The sequence below is a fragment of the Rhinolophus hipposideros genome, assembly GCF_964194185.1.
Source record: "Rhinolophus hipposideros genome assembly, chromosome: 8".
Classification (NCBI taxonomy): Eukaryota; Metazoa; Chordata; class Mammalia; order Chiroptera; family Rhinolophidae; genus Rhinolophus; species Rhinolophus hipposideros.
This window is the reverse complement of record NC_138054.1, coordinates 90,214,890-90,238,087: the sequence shown is the minus strand read 5'-3', so window position 1 is coordinate 90,238,087 and position 23,198 is coordinate 90,214,890. Positions and strand designations below refer to the sequence as shown.

Sequence of the window (23,198 nt, the reverse complement as noted above, 5' to 3'; positions counted from 1 at the left end):
TTCAAGAAGAAAGTACAGATATAATCTTTGCAATCATGAGGTAATCAAAGATACCTTCATAAAGGAAAATGATATATTGGACTTTATTAGCAAAATTAAATATTTTGCTTTTTGAAAGACACTATTACAAGAAAAAGTCATCGTATGGGAAATAATATTCACAATACATATATCAAAAGATTTGTTATCAATGTAGCAAGAACTCTTACAACTAAATTATACTAAAGACAACTCAATGTTAAAAATTAAGCAAAAGATTTGATTGGACAAAGATACTTCACAAAAGAAGATACACAAATGGGCAATAAGACGTGAAAAGATGCTCAACATCCCAGTCAGTCAGGACATTCCAATGAAAAGCCTCAATGACATATCGCTACACATCCACCAGAATAGCTAAACTTAAAAAACTGACAACATCAAGTTGAGGATGGTGAAAAACTGAAATCCTAACACTTACTGATGGGAATGGGACAGCCACTTTGGAAAGCTCTTTGACAGTTTCTTAAGAAGCTACCCGCAGGTGTACAATCCCGCCAGTTCACTCCTAGGTATTTACTAAAGAGCAACGAAAACATAAATCTACACAAAGACTCGTTTAACAATGTTCATAACACCTTCATTCCTAATGGCCCAAAGCTTGGAAACAGCCCAACTGTGAAGGGATAAAATATTGTCCAGAGGAACACTACTCAGCAAATAAAAAAATAAACTACTGCTACTGCAACAACATGAATGAATCTCAAACTTATTAGGCTGAAAGAAGCCAGACCTAAAAGATTACATAACACATTATTTCATGCATACATTTAGAAAATGCAAACTAATCTAAAATGAGAGAAAACAGTAATTATCTGATATTGGAAGAGCAAAGACTTATAAAAAGGGCACAAGGCAACTTTTGGGGGTGTTGGAAATGTTTTGTATCTTGATCACTGTAACAGTTTCATTGGTGTATGCATACCAAAAAGCTCATCAAATGGTATACTTTAAATCAGAGCAGTTTATTATACATAAAGTATACCCCAGTAAGTTGTTTTAAAAATTACACACTAAAAATCTCATTTGTAAATAAGAAAAAACTGGGAGTCAAAATAAGTAATTCATAAAGAACCAACAGTTCAAAAATTTTCTATTTAGTGATTACAGTTTAAAAAATTGAACTACTGCATTTATTTAAATGCACTTATATTTAAATAGTCCTGCTGATTGTTAAGTATACTCTAATGTGGCCGTACTGTAGATTTCATATATTTTAAATTTCTATATTGTATTGGGAAATATGAAAACCACAGGTTTATTCTAAATTGATAAATGCCTAACCTTGTTTTGACTCTACGCTATACCGTAAGAAAACAAATACTTTTTACATGACAATTTACTTATCTTTTTAATTTATTACTTAACATAGTTCAAAACTTGTTACTCCAATGAGGTCAAAATAAACATTAACTTCTCACAAGAGTTTTCCATTCACTTCACGTTTCATTAAAGGAAGTGCCTACAACTAAAACTCTCTGCAAGCCAGTACAACGATGAAGTACAAAAATTAAGGTGGCCGCCAAACTTTTCCATTCGTCACAAACCAAGCACACGACTCAGTCCTCCGGCGACTGCATGCACTCCTATTGCACAAGCCGGCACCTGGGGCACCTTGGGCTTGCAGCAACAAGAATTTCAAATGATAGGCGGGCAGCTTCTCAGAAATCAAAACTCATAAAACCCAAACCCTCTGGCAATGCTTAGGAAAACTTCAGAAGGAAGTAGCTACAAAGGGCCTGGGGCAAAGCGAGCCCAGATTATTTCTGGACTGAAGTACTTCTCCAGAATCCTCAGAGGGTTTGGAATAGAAAGCGAAGAAATCAGATAAATTCAGGAAAGTGCTCAAAACAGACATTTAATTAACCATGGTAACATTTTCATTATTCAGAATTCAACAGATCAGCACATTATGAAAGGAGAATTTTTTCTCATGAAGCTTTTATACAAAAATCAACAGAAAACAAGCTTATATCCAAGAGTTACTTTGAAATACATAGATTTTTTTTAAGGGTATTTTGAATTTATACACTCACACCGACATCTACCATAGCTACTGCCTGCAATGCACCAATCTCTGAGTCTGTTGCCTCATTTGTAAAATAATCTTGAAGGTCCCTCGGGCTCTATCATTATATGTTCAGATGAACTATTCCTTATAAAAACAAAACCCCTAAGTATCAAATAGGTGAGAAGGTAAACACATGTATGAGAATGTGAGAAATCATTCAGTTATTTAGAACACGCATAACCTCAGCAAGATCATTCAACATCCAACATACAAGAAACTCTTATAATGTTATGTGATACCTGAGAAACACAGTGAGACCAGGAATAAAAATCAACTCTCATATAGCACATATTCAGATATCTATAGCTTTCCTTAAAAGCAAGCTGTAGAGTAGAAAGATCCATAAAGTGGGAACCTGGGTTATTTCATACCCTCCCTTACGAACGTTTTGGATTAGGATTCAAAAAGTCATCTGGCCATTTCGAGCCTTGGATTATTATCTATTTAGAGATGGAAACAGATGACCTCGAAAGTCCTTTCCAGCTATAGGGACCTCTCAAGAAAAAGAAAAACAAAAAGGGTGCTTCCATTACATTTAGTTAATTATCAGAAGAGTTGCTCAGCCTCGTGCTCAATAGCTTATGTGAATATATACATGACCATCTAGACTTTTTATTAATATGTAAAAATCCATAAAATGCATTACTACTTCTTCAGTTTTGATGATTTCACATTAGTAACCACATAGAGAAGAATTATGCAAGAAACCTGAAAATACATTAAGTTTCCTAACCAGCCTTACAGGATATATTCGAAAGTCAAAAAGGAGTGTCCAGAAAAAGAGACGGGTCTCAGTAATCACACAGTTTGCAGCAGTGTGAGCTGTTGTTTGGAGCTGCTGGGTGTGTTACGAGATGGAAGCAGATGAGACATGATGGTGGGATATCATGCGACCAACTCAGGACCCTTAGGCTCACTTGTCACCTTTTACTTTAGACATTTTTAGGGATTGTTATTTTTAAAAGTTAATTTTGCTTTATAATCATATGAAATAGTCACATGGTTCCAAAGTCAAATCTATAGAAAACAAACTTGTTGGAAGCAGTCTAGCTCCTTCCCTAGTCCCTCCATGCACTGCGGCTACAAAGGCTCAGACCCAGGGAGGGGCAGCGTCGCTGACCATAACATAACACAGCTCGGCCTGTGCATTCAGATCTTAGGGTCTGACCCTGGGTCATGACTTCATTGCGCCATCCTGTCTACAATGGTGATGACCATGCAACCAGCTTAGCGGGTTGTTGCGAGGAGTCATTAAATCCCCTGTGCACACTGTTCCCCTTGTGGGGTCTCAGTCAAGGTTCCCCACCAGCGTTAGGCTCTCAGCTGAGGCTCACCACCATCCTGGAGGACAGACGCAGGCCGGGACGTGAACCGGACATGCTGCTGCATCACGGACCCGAGGTCTTGGCAGTCCTATGGCCACACCTGCACCTCGTCCAATGCCAGCGCCACACCACAGCGCTCACTCCTGAGAGCCGAGGCTCCTCATACATCCCTACAGGCAGCACAGGGCCAAGGAACTTTCTTCCCACCCACGGTGACTTCGAGAGACTCACTGTGTTCAGAGCATTGAGCGTCGTGTCGTCCCGAGAGGCCGCAACACAACCATCCTCTGTGGAGCCCCCATCACACATGCCTGCAAACGCCGCCATACTCCTTGGAAGACAGGAAGGGAAAACATCAGCACAGAAACTTTAACCCTCAATTTCCAGAGAACATTTTCAGCCCAGACCAAATTCCATTACTACATGCATAATAAGCCAGAGTCCTCGGTCCTGCTTCTGCTCATTTGACACAGAAAAAAATGTAAAGTTCTATACAGGTCACCCTTCACTCACTCAGAAAGAGAAAAGTTACTTTTACTCATGTCCATTTGTGTTATTTCTTCCTATTCTTTATTTGTACTCAGATTTTAGTTTTGAGGGCATGAATAATCTAAAACTACTTCCTCACAATTGGTTAATTACAATCTTTAGAAAGAAAAGTCTCCACGGAACAAAATGTAATCCTCTGAGACTTAATTCCTTTCATGCTACACGTCAGCTACCGTTAGGTGGATGAAGGTAAAAGGAGCCAACAGGAAAGAAGCCTCAGTATTAGTCGTGACTCACGTCCCCCAGTCAGCCTCATGTCTACGTACGCCTGCAGCTTGGCACCGCTGACCACAGAAGAGCCAGAGCGAAAAGTCAGTCACAGTCCTGGTTTCAGTGTGTAGTTTTGCACATTGTGATGCTGCCCAAGTCCAAGCAATGGCTCCAGACAAAGGAAGGCCTCCTGCTTGCACTACGAGTGTTAGGGACAGATTTCAACTTCTCTTTTGTCGTTCAGGCATTTGCAGGCTAGCAAGTCCTCATGTAGGTAAGCCACAAAAATGCCACGTTTAGGCCTGGCACCAATGAATAGCCACAAAGTAGAGAAATCTGTGATGGGGTCTGAAGATGGGCTGCATGAGCCAATTACTCAACTGTACTGAGAAGTGGTGATAATTGCATGTATGGCTTAGAATGTTTTCCTCCCGGAGAGTTGTAAGATCCAATGTGGCACAAGCCTCAAGAAGGAAAAAGTGACTTTACCATGTCACAACTCTTTTCTCTGCTAGGAAGGGTCAGGGCTCTGATTATACAGCGAACAACAAAACTTGAAGTCAGAGAACACCCAAATAGGAATAAAATTTCAGGGGAAAGGAGAAGGCGTATTGCCTCTGCATCAATTGAGATGGCCTAATTCAGAAAGCAGGATGGGGCAAAGTCCTATTACCTTGCTGCCCTCAAGTACATAAGGAGGTCACAATCATTGACTCCAGGCATCCAGACCAGCTCCTCATGTTGGGTCACAGTGTCACCATCTGGAGAAGGGAAGGGTTGCAAATCGGGAAGTTTGGCCTGTAAAACAGGGATGAAGAAGTCACAATCACAGTGTCTGCAGAGCTGCCTCAGGCGGGCCCTGGGAACAGGTGCAGTAGCTCACAGGCTTCTTTCTTTAGGCAGCCGGGAAATAACAGCAAAACCATGAGTCACTGAAACTGGCCTGCAGCACATTTCAGGATCCTCTGGCCACAGAAGATTTCACAATGGAGCTTAATCTTTACTTAAGGAGCAGCAAACAGTGTCAAAGGTAAAGCAGGGCCAACAAGACCCACAGAGTGAAACAGAAAAGGACACGTGTGAATAAAAGGAAAAAAATATCTCAGGAGATAATAGCACCTTGATGAAGAAGAGAAAAACACACACTTCAAACACAACAAGTTTACAGAGAGACATCTGCAAATAATGAAATCTCACCTGAGGGTATTTGCTAAAAAATTAAATGAACTATCCTATCAAATTAATGCTCCTTCCTCTCAAGAGAGTCAATAATATGTCATGATAAACATCAAAAACAGACTTAGTATTGGACTTAACATTAAAAAGAGTTGAACTAAATGATGGTGATAGAAATTGAGTGAGTGGTAGCTTCAGGAGGAGAGCACTGCCTGAGGAGGGGCAGGAAGGAACTTTGAGCTGACAGTGAGACAGGTTAGTTAGCTTGTTGCTAGGTAGACAGGGGGTTCCCTGATGGAATAAACAAAAAGAAGCCATATCCTGAAACTCCAGGTCCTGAAACGTTTCCTTCACTCCAGGACTGGGACATGAGAATATGTCTTGAGGTTAATAAAAAATCTCAAATCCCTTCTGGCCGGACAAAGGAGCAGATCTGATAGACAGGAATGGGTTGGTTCGTTAATCCCTCCAGATGAGCAAACAGGACAAACCTGATAGATGAATTCCATTAGAAGGCTCCAGTCCCCTTCCCCAAGCAGACAAGGGAAGGTACAAAAGTAAGAGCTTTTGCCTCGGTCACTGGGAGCTTTTGCCTCGGTCACTGGGCACCCGCATTCGGGACGCCCTCCCGCTCGGGACCTGCAACCTCTTCTCCTGCCTCTAAGAAACTATCTTCCTTTACAACTCCTTGCCTCTCCCAGGTCCGTGGGTCCATTCTTCGGCTTCCTGAGACCCGATCCCGGCCCACACCCAGAAAATGCAGGCAGATCCAGCATCACCTACATCACTGGGGACTCGCAGAAAAAGAGCCCTACGTCAACAGAGCTGTTCTGTGTCTTGACATGAACTGTCACAACAGACTCACCAGTACCCATAAGGCACGAACAGTTCAATTCAGTGAACATAAGTACAATAAATCAATTTAAAATATTTAAGATCAGTGCTCCACAACCAAGATTCAAACACCTGGAGCACTTTCCCATCCTCACTCTGCTGGGGCAGAGGAAGAGGAAGCAGGTACCACCAGAACCATCAGAAATCCATGAAAAGCCAGCCATCTGAAAGATACATATGTTCTTATTGTCTTAAAAGATGAACGTGGACACATTTAATATTTTAAACTAAGAGCTGCAGTTTCAAAGCTGCCGTGTGCACAGAACCCAGGTGAAAAACGTAAATGAATTAAGCAGGCAGAGGATAAGGCGGCACCGTCCAACAGAAAAAGAACGAGAACCACGTGTTTCATTTCAAATATTCCAGCATCCACATTAAATGCAACAAGTCCACTTTCCGATATGGACTAGCCACGTGCCAAGCGATCAAAGCCACATGTGGCAGGGGCTCCTGTACTGGGCTTGCAGGTATTAGATCCTAAGGAGTGAAACGGAGAGCGCGGCAACATCCCGGAAATGGTGCCACGCAGGAATGAGAATCAGTATTTCTGCATCCTCCAAAGTCCAAAATTCTTGATGAGTATGTGAAAGTGCACGGTTTTAAATGTTGGTCATTCAAGTTTTTAAGACAATGGTGTGCCAAAACACACTCTCGGTGGGCCATGTGGCCCCCAGGCCACCAGTCTGCCACCTCTGCGCCAGTCACCGGCTATCTCTGCTATCTTTAAATGTGTATTGAGCACTTTCTCCGAACAGGGATGATCTTATTTAGTACTGACTTTTATAACATTTAATTGGATGCTACAATTAGTTCTGCTTAACATACTGTGAATGTACTAGAATAAAATTAAAACAGTAGATATTCATGTCAAAAGATCTCTAACGTCTGTACCGCATTCTGCTTCTGCAGTCCCAGGTACAGACCTGGTGCAGTAGCTCTCCGATGGTTGTTTGTTAAGATAATGAAAAGGTATTACCGTTGTGGGACAGGACCAACCTCCCTAGAGAAAAGTAAGCTAGAAATATAATTAGATAGTTTACAGAAAAGGAAATGCACATGGCTCTTAATCATAGGCAAAGATGGTCTACCTTGCTGAGAAGAGAAATGTAAATTAATGACACTGAGGTACCATTTCCTATTTATCCGGTTGACATAAATTTCCAAGTGTGACGATATACACGGCTACGGCAACATACAAGGCTGTGTTGCTAATATGAACACAAAATGGTACAATCTCTGTGGAGGGAGGTTTGTAATAGTCTCAATTACCTGTGCACTTGCGCTCTAAGCAATCCCATCCCCCTTCTAGGGATGTCTCTCAAAGATACGTTGGCAAAAATATAAAAACTTCTATGCACGGGCTATTTATTGCAGCCTGACTTGTAACAGCAAATTACTGGAAGCGCCCCAAATACCCATCAACAGGGACTGGAAGAAGAAAGTGTTACACCCACTCAGTGGGGCTCAGTGGAGAGTAGAAGGAAAGGGGGAGGGGTTCCATGTACTCTGGAGGGAACACCAGGATATACTGTTAAAAGATCAAAGGAAGGTGGTACAAGTGTGTACGTAGTATGCTACCTTTATCTAGGAACAGGGGGTGTGGGGAACATAAATAATTTTGTATGTATAAGAAATTAATATACATATAAGTAAGGATAAATCACAACCTTAAAAACAAAAATGATTATCCTTCAGGGAGGGAGGAGGAGGCGGACAGGGACAAAAGGAAGACTTGTGAACAAACTTCGTTTGTAGGTTTGACTTTGGAGCCATGTAAATATTTTACATAATTATAAAAACAAAATTAAGTTTAAAGAACAACAATCCTTTAAAAACTCTAAAGCAAAATGAAACAAATGCACCTAGCTATGCATTAAGTTGGTTCCTCTCTAGAAACCATTTCAAGTAACTTTAAAACATATTAATTTGCCTATACAGCTCTACTGGGACATATTCTAAGACCAAAACAATATTTAATAGTAAGCTGTTTTCAATAATCATATCGTTTCTACCAGTGTGAGTACTGTTATTCTGAGCTGTTTACATATGTATTATGGGATTAAAGCAAATGAATACTTAAGTTGTTATTTAAAAATGGGGTTTGAGACGTGAGAAAAAGATACAGATATAAGTAAAAGAAAAATAGGATTAAAATAAGGTGTATGTAAAAAAAAATTGAATTAGAAGTATCAGAAAGAAGCCCATCATGCATTTCATTTTTAAAAAAGAAGGGAAAAAAATTGTATTTCCAAATCTGTTCCCTGAAAAGGCCTGGAGACAGTGACCCCCCCATTAATGACAAACACGCAGCCAGTGAGAAAATGTCACTTCCACTGAAACCACGAGGACCCCTGTGAGGAGAGTTTAACTCCAGATCTAGGGTAGGGAACGAACAAGGCAAGACATCAGCCCCCAAATGGATCACTTAATCTCCAATAAGCAAAACTGCAATTGGTTAGCAGATAATGAATAATTTTAAATCTACTGGTGACCAGTGGAAGATGCTGGGAAACCAACTCAATATTTTGAAAACTGGTAAATAGAGGGAAAGAATGAAGCGTTTATTTTGCCTTTCCTGTGTGATTCACGGTAAGAGGAAGCATCACTTATTCAGCTAATAAAGGATCTGAATACCACCATAGGATCTGAATACCCCCGTGGGATCTGAATACCCCCGTGGGATCTGAATACCCCCGTGGGATCTGAATACCCCCGTGGGATCTGAATACCCCCGTGGGATCTGAATACCCCCGTGGGATCTGAATACCACCACTTTGAGATCCCTAATTCAACAGTGGGTCTAAGTAACAAGCAAAGGCTGCAAAACATGATTAAGAGAGAGACACGTATGACCCTTGCTAGATGCACATAGACAGCACCATCCTGAACCACTCCTGCCAAGCGAAGGTACCAAAGTAGAATGTGATTAAACCACCAGGCTTAGCGACTAATTTTCAAGATATGCCAGCCATGAGGGAATAAGTTAAATGGCACATAAAGATGCAATCCAGCCAGATACAGATGTGTGACCCCCTATAGGACAACACACTCAGCTTCTTTAATACATAGAGGCTGGTGCAAAAGTCACTGCAGTTATAAAGTTTAAAAATAATTGCAAAAACCGCAATAACTTTTGCACCAACCTAATAAATTGAGATAGGCGGGGGAAAATATGAGAAATATGAATTTAAAGAGATCTGTGAGACATCAAGCAGTTGCAATGGATGACTCTTATTTAGATTCCAATTTGAGCTATAATAATAAAAAAATAAAAAAGAAGAAAGTGAGAGGGAAATTTGGACAGTTGACTATTAAGAAATCACTAATTTGAATTAGGTTTAATATATTGTGATTGTATTTTCTGAAAGAGCTCTTATTTTGGGGATATTTACAAGTAAAATGATATAGTTGTGATTCATTTCAAAGTAACGGTGGGAGAGGTGAGAAAGAATAAATTAAACAGTTTACCATAAATTAATATGTGTGAAAGCTGAGTAATAAGGAATATGAGTAATAAGGAATAAGGAATATGGGAGTACTAATCTTTCCCTACTTTTGCATATGTTAATATTTTACCTAATAAAAAAGTTAAAAATTTTTAAGAAGGTAAATGTTACCAATTCATAAAAAAGTCCTGTTATATTTGGCGCTCCAAGACATTTCTTTTTGAAGATTAAACCATACAGAATATATTTAAAATCTGATATAAAATAAAAATCTGATTTTTAATAAAAGTATACAAAAATCCAAGCATAGTAAATCTGCTCCTTTCTAAGAATTTAAGCGTCTTTTACTTAAGAACTACTTTTTCTGTTATGGTAGGGAGAAAAATCTGTAAAATAAAATTCTAATACAAGGATCTCAAGACACTGGAAACACACAGAGGCAGAAAAAAAATAAGAAGGAAAATACAGTGGTAAGAGGGAGCAGTGGGAGATGTAACCCAGTGGTTCCAGGCAAATACGATTCCTTGGTTAAACTGTAACTCCTCAGCCTGAAAGCACAGAAAATACAGTTTCGTTATCAGGAGGATGGGATGCGACAGGAACTTAACTCCCGTTTGCATCAGTCAGCCAGCCTACAGTAAAACTGGTTTCATTGTATGTCGTTTCGCTTAACATCCCAGAACCTATCAACAATGTTAAGCAAGGACTTTACTGTACCCAGAACAAGGCAGACATTAAGGGACAGGTCCTCTTGCAGCTTCTTTCTGCCTATCTCAGTTACATTCCCAGTTCTGGGATGAGAAGTATCTCCTAGTAATTAGATGCCCCTGATGGTTTCTGTGTTTTCGTTTTAATATCCCTTTACTTCTTAGTTTCTTTCTCATTACAGACTTAAAATAGGTTTTTGAAAATCTGAATGACATACAAGAAATGCTCAAAATCTAGACAGAAAAGGACTAACTAGATAGACAACTAAAACCTCTATGCTCTTATAAGGAGTTGCCAGGATGTGTTGGCTGACTCCCCGACATCCATTCCAACTCAAACGATAGTCCATGCCATTCGTGTTGAACCCATTTTCCTCATGGCTTTGAAATGGATACATGACCAATCCATGCCAATGAGATGTGAGGACCGATAGAGCGCATATGGGAGAATATCCTTTGCTTCTAAGGGGAACAAAAGGATGATCCCTTTTCTCCTCTCAACATTTGCTGTATGTCATTCACTGTAAGATCCACTACTATTTTGTGTGCATTTAGAAAGGAAAAATGCTGCCAATTAAATTATAATCACACCACAGAATGTACAATGAAGCCCATCAGAGATAATAAAATGTGAAGGAAAGAAGTGCATTTTAGCGTCAGTGAAATTCAGCCACTGGCCAATGGAAGAAGCCAACCCACGGGGAACAGCCAAACACCAAGAAAATTCCCGAGAAGCAGAACCTGGTCGTGTCTGACCAGGACGTGATGATATGTGAGACCACAAACAGCCCAGGTCAGCAGGAGTTTTCTGCTCCTGCCCATCAAAGCATCCTAAGTGATAGAGAGATCAAAAGAAGAGATGACAAACACGACACTGGAGTCTCAGTAAACAGAATAAAACATGAGAGGGCACAGGTCACAACACAACAAGCTTCTGACTGACAAGTATCCTAACCATCTTGACTCTTCTGAAGGAAAGGGAGTTTTTAAAGCGTTAAAATGAAAGCATGTGGTGACCAAGCGTTTATCGATGGGTGAATGGACAAACAAAATGTGATGTATGCACACAATGGTGTACGCACAGTCTTAAAGAGAAATGAAATTCCGACACAGGCTACAACATGGTGTGCCCTGAAGACACTGTGCTAAGTGAAATAAGCCAGGCACAAAGGGCAAATACTGTGGGATTCCACTGCCGCGAGACATCCAGAGCAGGAAGATTTATACAGAAAGTAGGGTTGTGGAAGCCAAGAGCTGAGGGACCGAAGAATGGGGAGTTAGTGTTTAATGGGGACAGTTTTCAGCTTGGAAATGTGAAAAACCTCTGGAGGTAGGTGGTTGCACAATATGAATGTACTTATTGCCACTTAACTGTACACTTAAAAATGGCTAGAATGGTAAATTTTACATTATGCATATTTTACCACAATTAAAAAAATAAAAGTATGAGGTAATCTGGGGGGAAAAAAACCCTTTGCGTTTATATAAAAATTCCCTGTAGCAATAACAACATTTCTAAGTTGCTGCTCAACAGACTAATAAGAAATGAAAACCTAAAGAAGCTACTAAAATGTGCTTTACCTGATGGCTGGGACCAACCCGAATTTCCCCCTGGGTGCTGTTCAGCCTCCTGTCACGAAAAGAGTAGATGAAGTTAGCAAATATAGTTTTGACTTAAACATTCACATATTTTTCAAGGAAAGTAATTCATTTCAAATAAATGAGGCATAACTCAGGAAGAATTACCTTCTCCACTATCTGTAATGTTGCCCTGCACACACACACATCTCTAAAACCTTTTTCTCCTAAAAACCCTGGTACGGCAGCTTGCTGTCGTGAGTTCCTGTGCCATTGTATTTCCACGCCTCAGAGACGCACATTCGTACAGCAGAATCCCAACAGATGTTTCTTCTTTTCAAAACATTTCAGGGTCTCCTACCATAAACCTTATTAAAATGTAGACCAGGTTAACTCCTGGTTCCTCACACACAAACTGGGTCATTCACTCCATTCATTCATTCATTCATTCACTCACTCACTCACTCACTCACTCACTCATTCATTCATTCAACAAACAATTATAAAGTACAGACTATAAGCCAGAAATTGTCCTAAGTGTTGGAGATGAAAAATAAACAGAACACTGTCCTTGCCTTCTTGGAATTTATATTCTAATTCCGGTAAAAAACAAAGAAACAGATAATACATCAAATGATGATAAGGGCCAAGGAATCAAGTAGATGGTAAATGATGAAATATTTGTACAGTTCTTTATACGGGACAGTCAGGAAAAGTCATTAATAAAGTGAAATGTGCGCCGAGATGAAGACACGAGGGAATGAGCACAGCAGGTCTCGGAGGTGAAAAGAGCTCGTCTCTTTTCCATCTGTGCCATTCTTGCTGCACTTGCAATGCCCACCCTCCCTAGCTCCAAACCCTAACCATCCAGGGTCCTTTTCCAGGCCACTATTTCCAAGAGGCCTTTCTTGATCCCCTCCTCATTTCACCCCACACACCCACAGAAGTGTGGGGAGTCTTCCTCTTTTCACGCCTTCACGAAACATTCACTCTCTTTCTTGTCCTGGGCCTTGCACAGGGCACTTACTGGGTGCAGCGATGGACCAAGAAACACAGCCCCTGCTCTCCCAGACGTAGCTCCCAGCTCCCAGCTGCCTACTACCCTCAATTCGAGCCCGGACTACCTGTGACATTAGGAAAACCCCTTCTGTTCCCGGTGACAAGTCTCTGTTGTGTTGACAATAGTGCCTCGGAGAAGACTGTCACACATGAGAGCTACTCGATAAACACTTATTGACTAGGACTGGGCTGAAGAGCGTAAGAAAGCAGCAAAGGACCAAACAGGAAGCAGTCTCTTGTTTTGCTCCCATGCATCGTTATGTCTGAAGTTGTTAAAAATGGATTTAAAAACACGTTATTTCCATCAGGGGCCTTGGGTCCAGCACTCTCCTCTTTTAATCTAACACTTCTTCCCACGAGGAGTCTCATTTTGGCAAAGGTGGGCCGCAGATAGGACAAAGGAAGAGAGATGAGTAACAGAAAGAAAAGATATGGGTCCCATACTTATGAGCTTACAACCCATCTACCAGGGGAGATAGCATCCATGCCCTCCACACCGGACAGGTCCGATCACTATATTCGTAAGCACAAAACATTTCAGGAGAAACAGTACAAAAAAATCCTAAGGGGAGTGACCAAAACTAGGCAGTCTTCAAGAGCAGACAGTCTAGGAAGTGGTTAAGTTCCAAAGACACCTCTGAAGGAGACAGCAGCACAACAGGGCGAAACAGAGGACTTCCCAAGTGGGACAGACCCTGCGGGGTGGCAGGCGGAAGGGGGACCATGCTGGGAGAACAGCTTGCCCGAAGTGCTGACTTCAAAATACAAGTCATCTTTGCTTCTTCAGTAGGCGAATGACCCAGAAGCTAGAAGGTACGAGTGTTCTAGTAGGAATTCCAAGAGGTTGTTTTCAGAGGTAAGTAGAGGAATCAAATAGGCCAGGCAGCTATTTTCATCAGGAAACTTCTTTAAGAAAAACAAGCAGTCAGTGCATTACCATTTCCCTTCTAACTTGTTTGTTTCGTAACTAGCTATGAACAAAACTAGCTGCCAAAAGCTCTCTCCTTTATTTCTAAATACATTCCAAATGCTTGCCTGCCTACACGTAAGTGTTATGTCGAGCCAAATGTATCATCTCAGAAAGCTCCGGCCACAGCCCATCCAGTCACTTGAGCCCACAGCTCAACTTTCAGGCTCTTCTAGAAGGTCTATGTGATGCCAAGGAGCTCAAGTGGTTGGTTATGAAAGCACTTCCCCACTGCTGCTCCACACACTGCTAGGTGCTCCATAGCCCCAGGACAAACAGTCCTGGTTCATTCTGTTTTAACACTCTTTTCCCTTTTTCATTTTTGTGTGTTTTCTTTTTTGGTTTTTATTGTAATGTTTTACTAAGCCAATATCATATTTAGCTAAAAAATTTAACACACTAAAAACAAACCCCGAAATACATTATTGAATAGAACTACTTATATCCTACTTATTTGTGTAAATATTGAGGCTAATAATTATTAATGCTGCTTACAAGCTAGCCAAAAAATGTGTTAGGGTAATTTAAGAGCCTAAATTAATTTCTCTCTTTTATGTTTACATCCATGAAGGTTACTAATATGGTGACTAGGTTAAAAAGCACCAAATAAAGGTAAAACAAAGAACCTTTTAAAAAGCTTATTAAAAAATCAATTTGACAACAAAAGCATTTCTTAGTCGTATGTACCTTTCAAATATTAGGATTTTATGCCAAGAGATTCAACAAAATTATTTTTGAGCAGGATTGGGATCCAAGGTAAGCAGACAATGGCATTAGCTACCATATCCAGGAACTCCAGAATACAGTATAAATGGTAGAAATACATTTTATGTTCCAGATACAAAGAGGGAGAGAGCAACACACCCCATTAGAGGGGAATGGATGCACCCGAGAGGAAAACTGTCAGAATGTGAACTAAAGATGAAATGAGAAGTAGGCTCCATGGGAAACTGCCAGTACCCAGCTGTATCCGAGTCCCACAGAACAATCACCACCCTCCCCTCTTCTGACAGCATCCAAACTCTAAATTAAACGTCCCTTCCCGGCTGCCTCACTGCTCCCTTCTTTCTAAAGCTCCTTTTGTGTTTCATACAGCATATTAGAGGAGAATAGCCCGCTATGACTAATTTGGACATTTCCTACCTCCACCCACTGTGGGACTGCCAGCTTCTCGAGTACAAGAACTGACATTTAATCCAGTTTTTGTATCCCCCAGAATCTAACACAGTACCTGCCTGCCACTGTTATGCATTCAGGACAAAGGGAAAGTTCCTTGGCTACATGAATATCTCTGGACTACGAAGACGTAAAACGTGACAAAATCACCAGGAATTTTTCTGTAAGTGTAGTATCAACAGCTGGTAGAAAACACTCAATAATCATATGCTGACTACTACATTTTCCCTCGTATGTAACACGACAATTCTCAAACTTTTTGGTCTCCAACCCTTTTACAGTCTTTAAATTACTGAGCATCCCAAGAAAGTTATGTTTTTGAGAAACTTCAAAATATTTGTTTGTTTATAGCAATAAGCTCATTATGTATTAACATGTGTAACATATTTTTATGAAAAATAACTGTATTTAAACAAAAAAACTTAGTGAAAATAAAGGCACTGTTTTACATTTTTACAAATCTCTTTAATGGAGTCTCATAACTGCTTCTATATTCAATCTGTTGCAATACGTTGTTTTGGTTAAAGTATATGAAGAAAATGTAGCCTCATACAGATATATAACTGGGAGAATACGTTAATATCTTTTTGATAAGTATGGATATTCTTTTTTATACTACACCAACACTCAACAAGTGATTGTTTCTTAAATCTTTTGTACAACGTGAATCTAAAACCTTATCAGTGATCTTTTGGACACTTTTACATTAAAATCCATTAGCCTGTCTCGGCCTCTTAATGGATCCTTTCCCCAGGCATGATTTTGAAATGTCATACACACATTGGTTAGATGGAAAATATTAGTTCACTAAGTTATGCCTACATTCCAAATACCAACACAGCTCATTAAACAATTTTTTTTTAAATCACGTTCATTAATATCACCACCCATCTCATGAGGAAAGCCTATAAATGCACAGGAGCTGTCACGCTCAGAATGGTGGGTGCAAGTCTTTCAAAATTCTAGTTTTTCTTCGCAAGTTCAGATATTAGCATTGGCAAACACAGTTAGTTGTTTTCCTTCAAATCGCAGGCTTAGTTCATCCACTTTCAATAACGTGTCTTCACCCAAGTTTCAATAATCTCAGTCTGTTTGTCAGTTATTCTTCCGAATAAAAATGGTGTGCTATGAAAAAGTGGTTAATTAAGCTCTAACTCAAACAACAACCCATGTCCTTCGGTATGCAGCAGAATTTATGGCACGTCCCATTTCATCACAAAGAACATTACAAAGACAGACCTCAAGGGTTGGGATTTGATAAAATTAATAATGGGGTCCACAAATCACACCCTGAGAAGCGCAGATTATGAAACATTCCGAACTTGAGAAAATATTGGGGGCTAAAATTCAAAAGGTCCCTAACCTAGAAGATGCCAGGTTTATCCTTCAATTATGGCAACAAAAGCTAACAAACATTTGAGTATCTTCTATCTGTTTTAGATGCTCTATAGTATTATCTCATTTCTATGTATTAATTTATTTAATTCACACATTTATATGGATGAAAGTATTAGTGATATTCACAGAAATTCAGATCTCATTCTATCTTGTGTTTAAACAAGAGCCACTGAAGAGATTTCTGCTTTGTTAACACAGTAGGTACGGGCAAAGCCAAGGTGACCATCAATTAAGGAAGGAAAGTCCAGACCAAGGACAGTGTAAGTCCCCACAAGGCCAGATAAAGGATATTCTATCTGGTGCAGGACACATCAACGCGCACCGTTCCCCTGGCCTGGGGTTCTCACCTACAGTCTCATACATTCAGGTATCTTACAGCTGTATGATAAACACAAGCAAAGTAATAGTGCTTTCTATGCCATTATTTCATTATTCCCATGACAACCTTATGAGGCGTATCTCCACTTTGTAGATAATAACAGCACTAACTACATACATAACACCAGTAAAGAAAAGAACATACATTTGAATATTTCCTATGTACCAGGCATTTCAAGTGAAGCACATTCCATATGTTTTGCTCTCTAACCTTCAGGAGGACCCTGTAAGGCAGATGCCACGACTGCCTGTCCAGATGAGAAACTGAAGCTGAGAGGTGATGAGATCGCCCACGATTACCCGGCTGAGGTGGGAAAACCAGGAGTCAAGCTCAAGTTTAGTTGACTTCAAAGTCAGAGCGCCCAATCATACTTCCATATGGCACAGTGATTAAGATACTAAACCAAAATTACACAACTAATTACAAATAGAACCAGTATAAGAAGCCATACCTTTTTCCCTAATTCAGTTCTATGTTCATTTCAAGCACTAAAGCAAGACAAAATAATCAAAAAGATTGTTTTAAGTTTGAAAATCATGTTAGAAAAGAAAACCTATCTTTACTAACCATTGTCACCTCAATAAACTAATTTTTTTAAAAGAAAACCTATCAAAGTTAAAGGCCAATTTATGTAACATTATCAAAATGGCAAAAGTATAGAGATGGACAAGAGTCGAGTGGTTGCCAGGAGTTAGGAACGGGGTGGGGAGAGCTTTGAGAGGACAGACTAACTCTCTGTTATGGCGGTGGTTACACAAAGCTATACCTGTGATAAAATGGCACGGAAGTACACACACTGTACACGGCATTCATAGGAAGGTGGTGATGTGCAGGCTTTGATGCTGTACTCCAGTCACACACGATGGACCTATTGGGGGAGGGGAACGAAGGGTGCGGGGGAGCCCTCTGCGGCATTTTGCAACTTCTGTGCCCCTAAAAAATTAAGTTTTTAAAGTCAAAAGAAAAGGTTGGCTGAGTGAAACATTACAGACAGACTGGGGATAAGAAAGAAAGGCAGACATGAGAAAAGCTGATTAAATGGCAAACAGAGTCCCCCAACGTATACTGCAGACAGATGAACAAGTAACTAAAGAAACAATGCCAGTTAATGAGCAGTGAGATTCGAGGAATTTACTCAAGTCACATATTTCTTTTTTTCTCTGTGTTTACTAAGGATCGCTGGTAAACACATCCTTAATTGTGAATCATACTTTAAAAAAAAATGTCACCATCCTTACCAGCAAGGAAGAATTTCTCTGTGCAGCTAATGTAAATAATATAAGTTTTTCAAAACAGCTGAGGTTCAGTCCCCATTATTCTACAAATCTTTGCTTTGGAATATGAAAAAATAGACCCAGAAGCCAAATTATAAGAATAGTCAGCCATTGTGTTTATTCCTTGAGTACTAAAAAAAAAAAGGGAAAAATTGTATATGAAATCTGACACAAAAGAAACCAATGTAACAAAGCAGTATCCATGGCAACTACAACTTAATATTTCAGTCCTCTTCAGCTGCAGTGGATTAAATAAAATGACAAGATGTTCCCTTTGAAAAGTAACCTGTTACCATGGAAACATTTTAGTCTAAGAAGTAAACAGGGAATGGACAGAAAGGAGCAGGAAGCCAGCAACTGAATATCAAAAAGGGAGAAGCATCTATGCAAAGGAGGTGAGAAGGCTGGCTGGCCAGACACCGGGTGGGGTGGGTGGGGAGGGGAGGGGTGGGGCGGGGCGCGCTCCTGGAGAGAAGCAGGCCAGCTGCAAACAGCAGCCTGCCTAGACAAAATCACTTTATCCTAATGAGAGGGGGACGGTGTGAGGGAGGCAGGGGTCTGTGAACATCCACTCAAGACACCTAAATATCTCCACATGATCCTGGTAACTGCATAAGACAAGGCCTTGAGTGTACAGGGGGGAGGAAGGGTAAGGACACGGGGTCCAGGGGAAGTGACATGAGCTGCTAGAACAGAGGCCTTTTACAGGAGCTGGATGACTTCCCATCATGACCCAGACCTGGTCCCCACCCCAAGCATGGAACAGAACCCCAGTGGAGCTGGGAGTGCTAACTGTCAAGTGAGACCCCTGCTCTGTGGCTGGCGCCATGTGGGAATGGAATCGCCAAGCAATCTTCCTTTACCCGTCCTTCGGATCGCAATGCTCAGACAGTAGATAGTCCTTATCTCCTCTACAAGGTGTTAAGTTGAGCAGGAAGACTAACATGAAATCAACAGAAAGCCTAGAAATTCTACCTATGAGCTCATCAGAAAGTGATCACAGAACTGGACTGTGGGTCAGAATGAAATGCACCAAATTTTTGGAAAATAGAAAGGCTACTGATCAGAATCACTTCTTTTTAGAAGGGTTGTGGGCAGGTCTGAAGATGAGGCAGACAATGTGGTTCCTCCTATCTGTCCAACATGAACCCGTGTTCCTGAAGCAGCCTTTAACAAGCCCGAAATTTCCTTCAAGTCTAACACAGTATCTTCAAAATCGATGTCAAGTTTGCATTCTATTCCAGGACACATACTCCTTTATTTTGGGACAGAAGATATTTTCCTTAAATCTGAGTAAAATCACTGCGCTTTGCACATCCTCCCAGGAGGCTCCATGACTTGGGCACCCCCCTGCTACTGGGAGGGAGGAGGTGTTAACACACCGGAGTCCACTCCTCAGGTGCAGGGGAAGAGCAGACTTCCGTCACAGGAACCCGGATTAAAATTTCAGGACCCAGGTGTTGCTAGCTCCAAGGGGAATCTACAGGACATCATTCAATCTCTCTGAGCCCCCATTTCCTCACCTCTGAAATGCGGTTCTTAATGGGCAGTTTTCCAGGTTGCTGTGCAAATAAAAGGTGCTCTACGGGAGGGAGGAGGCCGCACAGCTCCTATTGTTAGCTCTCCTACGGACAGTAGTGCGGGCAGGAACCACTGCCTCCGCCAGGAGCTCCCAAAGCACCAGGGACCTCTCCTTCGCAGCGTCGCAGTCCTGATTTTATTTATTTTGCGTAATTACTTCTGTTGATGGTTCTCTCGCCCTTTAGACCAAAAGCACCTTGCAGGTAAGAACCAAGTCTGTTTTTAGCTCCCGGGGCTCACTGGTACTCACTAAATTTATTTTAAGTGAATAAATGGCTCCAATATTTTAACTCAATGATTGTTTAGCTATTTATAGCAACCGACACTTTGCTGCAAAATTAAGTGAAGTCACTTGTGGCTGAAGGCTAGCCCTCCAAGCAAAATTCACCTGAAACAGGTTCGGTAAACTGCCAGGCAGGAACAAAATTCAGTATTCATTAAAAATAATCACAAGAAAAAGAGAATCAGTCAACAGTTGAAAGAGTTAATGTTCCAAATTCATACACAAATGCCAAGGTCAAGAAAGGAACACCTCCAAAATCCAGAATCCCAATATTCTAAACTTCCTCACACAGAAATCCCTCAGAGGCCATCTGATCCAATGTTCCAGCTTAATAAAAGCAACAAAGGCTTGAGGAAATAAAGGTCCTCTTTTCTAGGGGTCACAGTAAGTTAATTACAGAGGATTCCAGGCCACAGATGCTCTCCTTCCACGGGGTCCCCTAAATATAATTCAGAGTCCAGTCTAAGAATTTAGGCACTGGCTGAAGAATAGGAAGAATTTTCACACTGACAGGATGCAGTAAATATGGCCTCTATGCAGTAATAGTTAATATCAGAAAAATAATGGTAAAGAACTTTTTAAACAACGTGTGCGAAAGGATCTAGTTTCAAAGCACTACAATGACTTCCCCCCACTGTCTAAATTCTTATTTGTCTGACTTCTCCCCCATTATGGAGTAACAGGCAGTGTATCTGCCCACACCATATGACCCCATCCCATCTCAGGCTCCCCGTGGGTTTTTACTGTCATCACCAGTTGCAAAGAAGGAAATTGCTGTAAGGAGTACAGCCCAACACAAACCTGAACGCACACACCTGTATATGACACTTTAGAAAACAAAATTATTTTTAAAATCCCACCATGACTGAAATAAATTATAAAGCAGCCGTATTTGAAGATTAAGCCCATCTCCTGGCCAGAAAGGTTGCTGTTTCTCTGCACATTGAAATCTAACTTTATGATAATCAGGAGTGGAGTGTCCCCAGAAAAAGAGGGACTTTGGGCCAAGTAATTCCACAGTGCACGTCTAAATGCCACTTTGTTCCCACTGGCAAGTCTCTGAAAAATGCTACTGAAAATATGACCATCGCATTATTCCTCTTCACTGCAGTGCAGAAAATGTTGCGGGAGAGGGGAGGCAGGCAGCAACCCTGGTGGAAACAGGCGCGCACGCACGCATGCATGCACGCGCGCACACACACACACACACACACACACACACACACACACACCCCTTCCCACTATACTAGAAAAAGTGGTAACAACAACATTTAGCGCCGAACACACCAAATGTCATATGAAAGTAAAACTTCTTTAAAAAAATAATTAAAGAAATATAAAGAAAAATGAAAACACCCAAAGAGCACAAGAAAAAAAGGAGATCAGTAAATGGTGGCTAAACATTCGGTCACTAATTTTATGTACCACCATTCCTAACATTGTTTTAGTTGAAAACAGGTTGACCAAAATACAGATTCTGTTGAAATAAATACACCTACAAGAGACTGGAGATTTTGCCTTTGAATTAATAACAATAATACACAGAGCAACTGTGTGCCAAACACTTTCATACTGTCTTCATCCAATCTTAATAACAACTGAAAAATATGACTTATTTCTATATGACCCACGAGAAGAGGGGAAGGGACTTATGCAATGTCACAGCTGGTCCAACGTCACTCATTAGGGGGAATTTGAACCACACCATTTAACCCCAATTCTAGTCTCTTCTCTTGCCATAGATGCCACTCATTTATTCAACATATATGGGCAGGAGGCCCACGTGTCACGCGCACGACTGGGAACCGAGGCTCCAAGAACTGGCATGGTCCATGCCCCAGGAGCTTAAAATCGAATAGGAAGACAATCAACCACATAGTCACAAATAAATGGATAGTTCAAAGAATTTTTAGAAAGAATGTCTAACTGTCCCAACTGAACTAAAATAAACTGTTTTAGCTTAGACCTGAAGCATCACAGAGTATATGACCTGAGACTAGATTAGTTTTTCTTCCAGGTTTTCTTTCAAGGCATGTTCCAGAACCAGCCTCCTCCCCATCAGAAACTGCTCAATACAGAGGATTATCAGTTTGGGAGGAGATTCATACCCATGCACATAATTTCAATTCTCCCTTTCGCCTGTTATTTTCTATTTTGTCAGACGTTTGTTTTATAGGTTTAGAATGAACGCCTCTTTGGTGAAAAAGGCAACTCAGTTTAGTAATGACCAAAAAGTAAAATGGAAAAGGGAAAATGAATGCGGAAAGAGAGAGGATCAGGAAGAACAAACAGCTGGGGAATCACAGCCATGGTGAACACTGGGTCTTAGCATGACAGAGTCTCCCGATTCATAAGTAACACACCAGACAAGAGTCTAGAAGTGGTCAAAAGCAGAGCTATGTTATGAGCGATTCACAGACTCTGCAAAATTTACGATGACAGAGGAACACTTTAAACATGGCTCAACCTCGGATTGTGATTCAAGATTGTAATATAATGACAAGAAATGCAAGACCAGGATGATATTTTGGTGAACTTTTATGTTCTTTTGGAAACATAAACCATCTGTAATCACCAACCCTTCCTAATACTCTGAGGTGTAACAACAGGGACGCAATTAGCTAAAATAAAACTAACTAGCATGTTTTCAATGTCCAAGCTACACAGACTCTAGACAACTTCACCAACCGAGAGAGTAACTTCCCAGAGATGAAGGAACCTCTACCACCACCAGACAAGCACAGAAACTGTAAAGCAGGAGATGGCTGGTCAGCAAATAACATTCTAAAAATATTTTGCCAACATAGGAAAATATAGAACAAATGCATACCACACAAGAAACAGGTTACTCAGTGCCTTCCTTTATTGGATTTGAAACACGGATATGTGACAACTTCTGATGGATCGATCACCGTAGTAACTACAAGTCCTTACCATCTAAACAGGTAGCGGCACGTGAGCTCCACGTAAATACACGTGTGTGTGAGGCCAGCTCCAGCCAGCGGGACAAGGGGCAGGAACCTGACCAGAGATGAGATTCAGCTCTGAGTACAGCTTCCTGTTCACATCTTATTTGCTAAATGTAA

The 23,198-nt window shown here is 40.8% G+C and overlaps 1 protein-coding gene across 2 annotated transcripts in view; it reads right to left on the bottom strand.

Moving 5' to 3' along the window:
* The window catches only part of RERE (arginine-glutamic acid dipeptide repeats), a 280,788-nt gene that overhangs the window by 100,658 nt on the left and 156,932 nt on the right, over positions 1 to 23,198 (bottom strand). For both annotated transcript variants that reach the window (XM_081057650.1, XM_081057651.1), the window contains 3 exons: positions 11,999 to 12,047; positions 4,868 to 4,992; positions 3,667 to 3,766 (listed from right to left, as the gene is read on the bottom strand). In XM_081057650.1, coding sequence (XP_080913776.1) covers positions 3,667 to 3,766; positions 4,868 to 4,992; positions 11,999 to 12,047 — 274 coding nt within the window. The remainder of the gene's footprint in view (positions 1 to 3,666; positions 3,767 to 4,867; positions 4,993 to 11,998; positions 12,048 to 23,198) is intronic.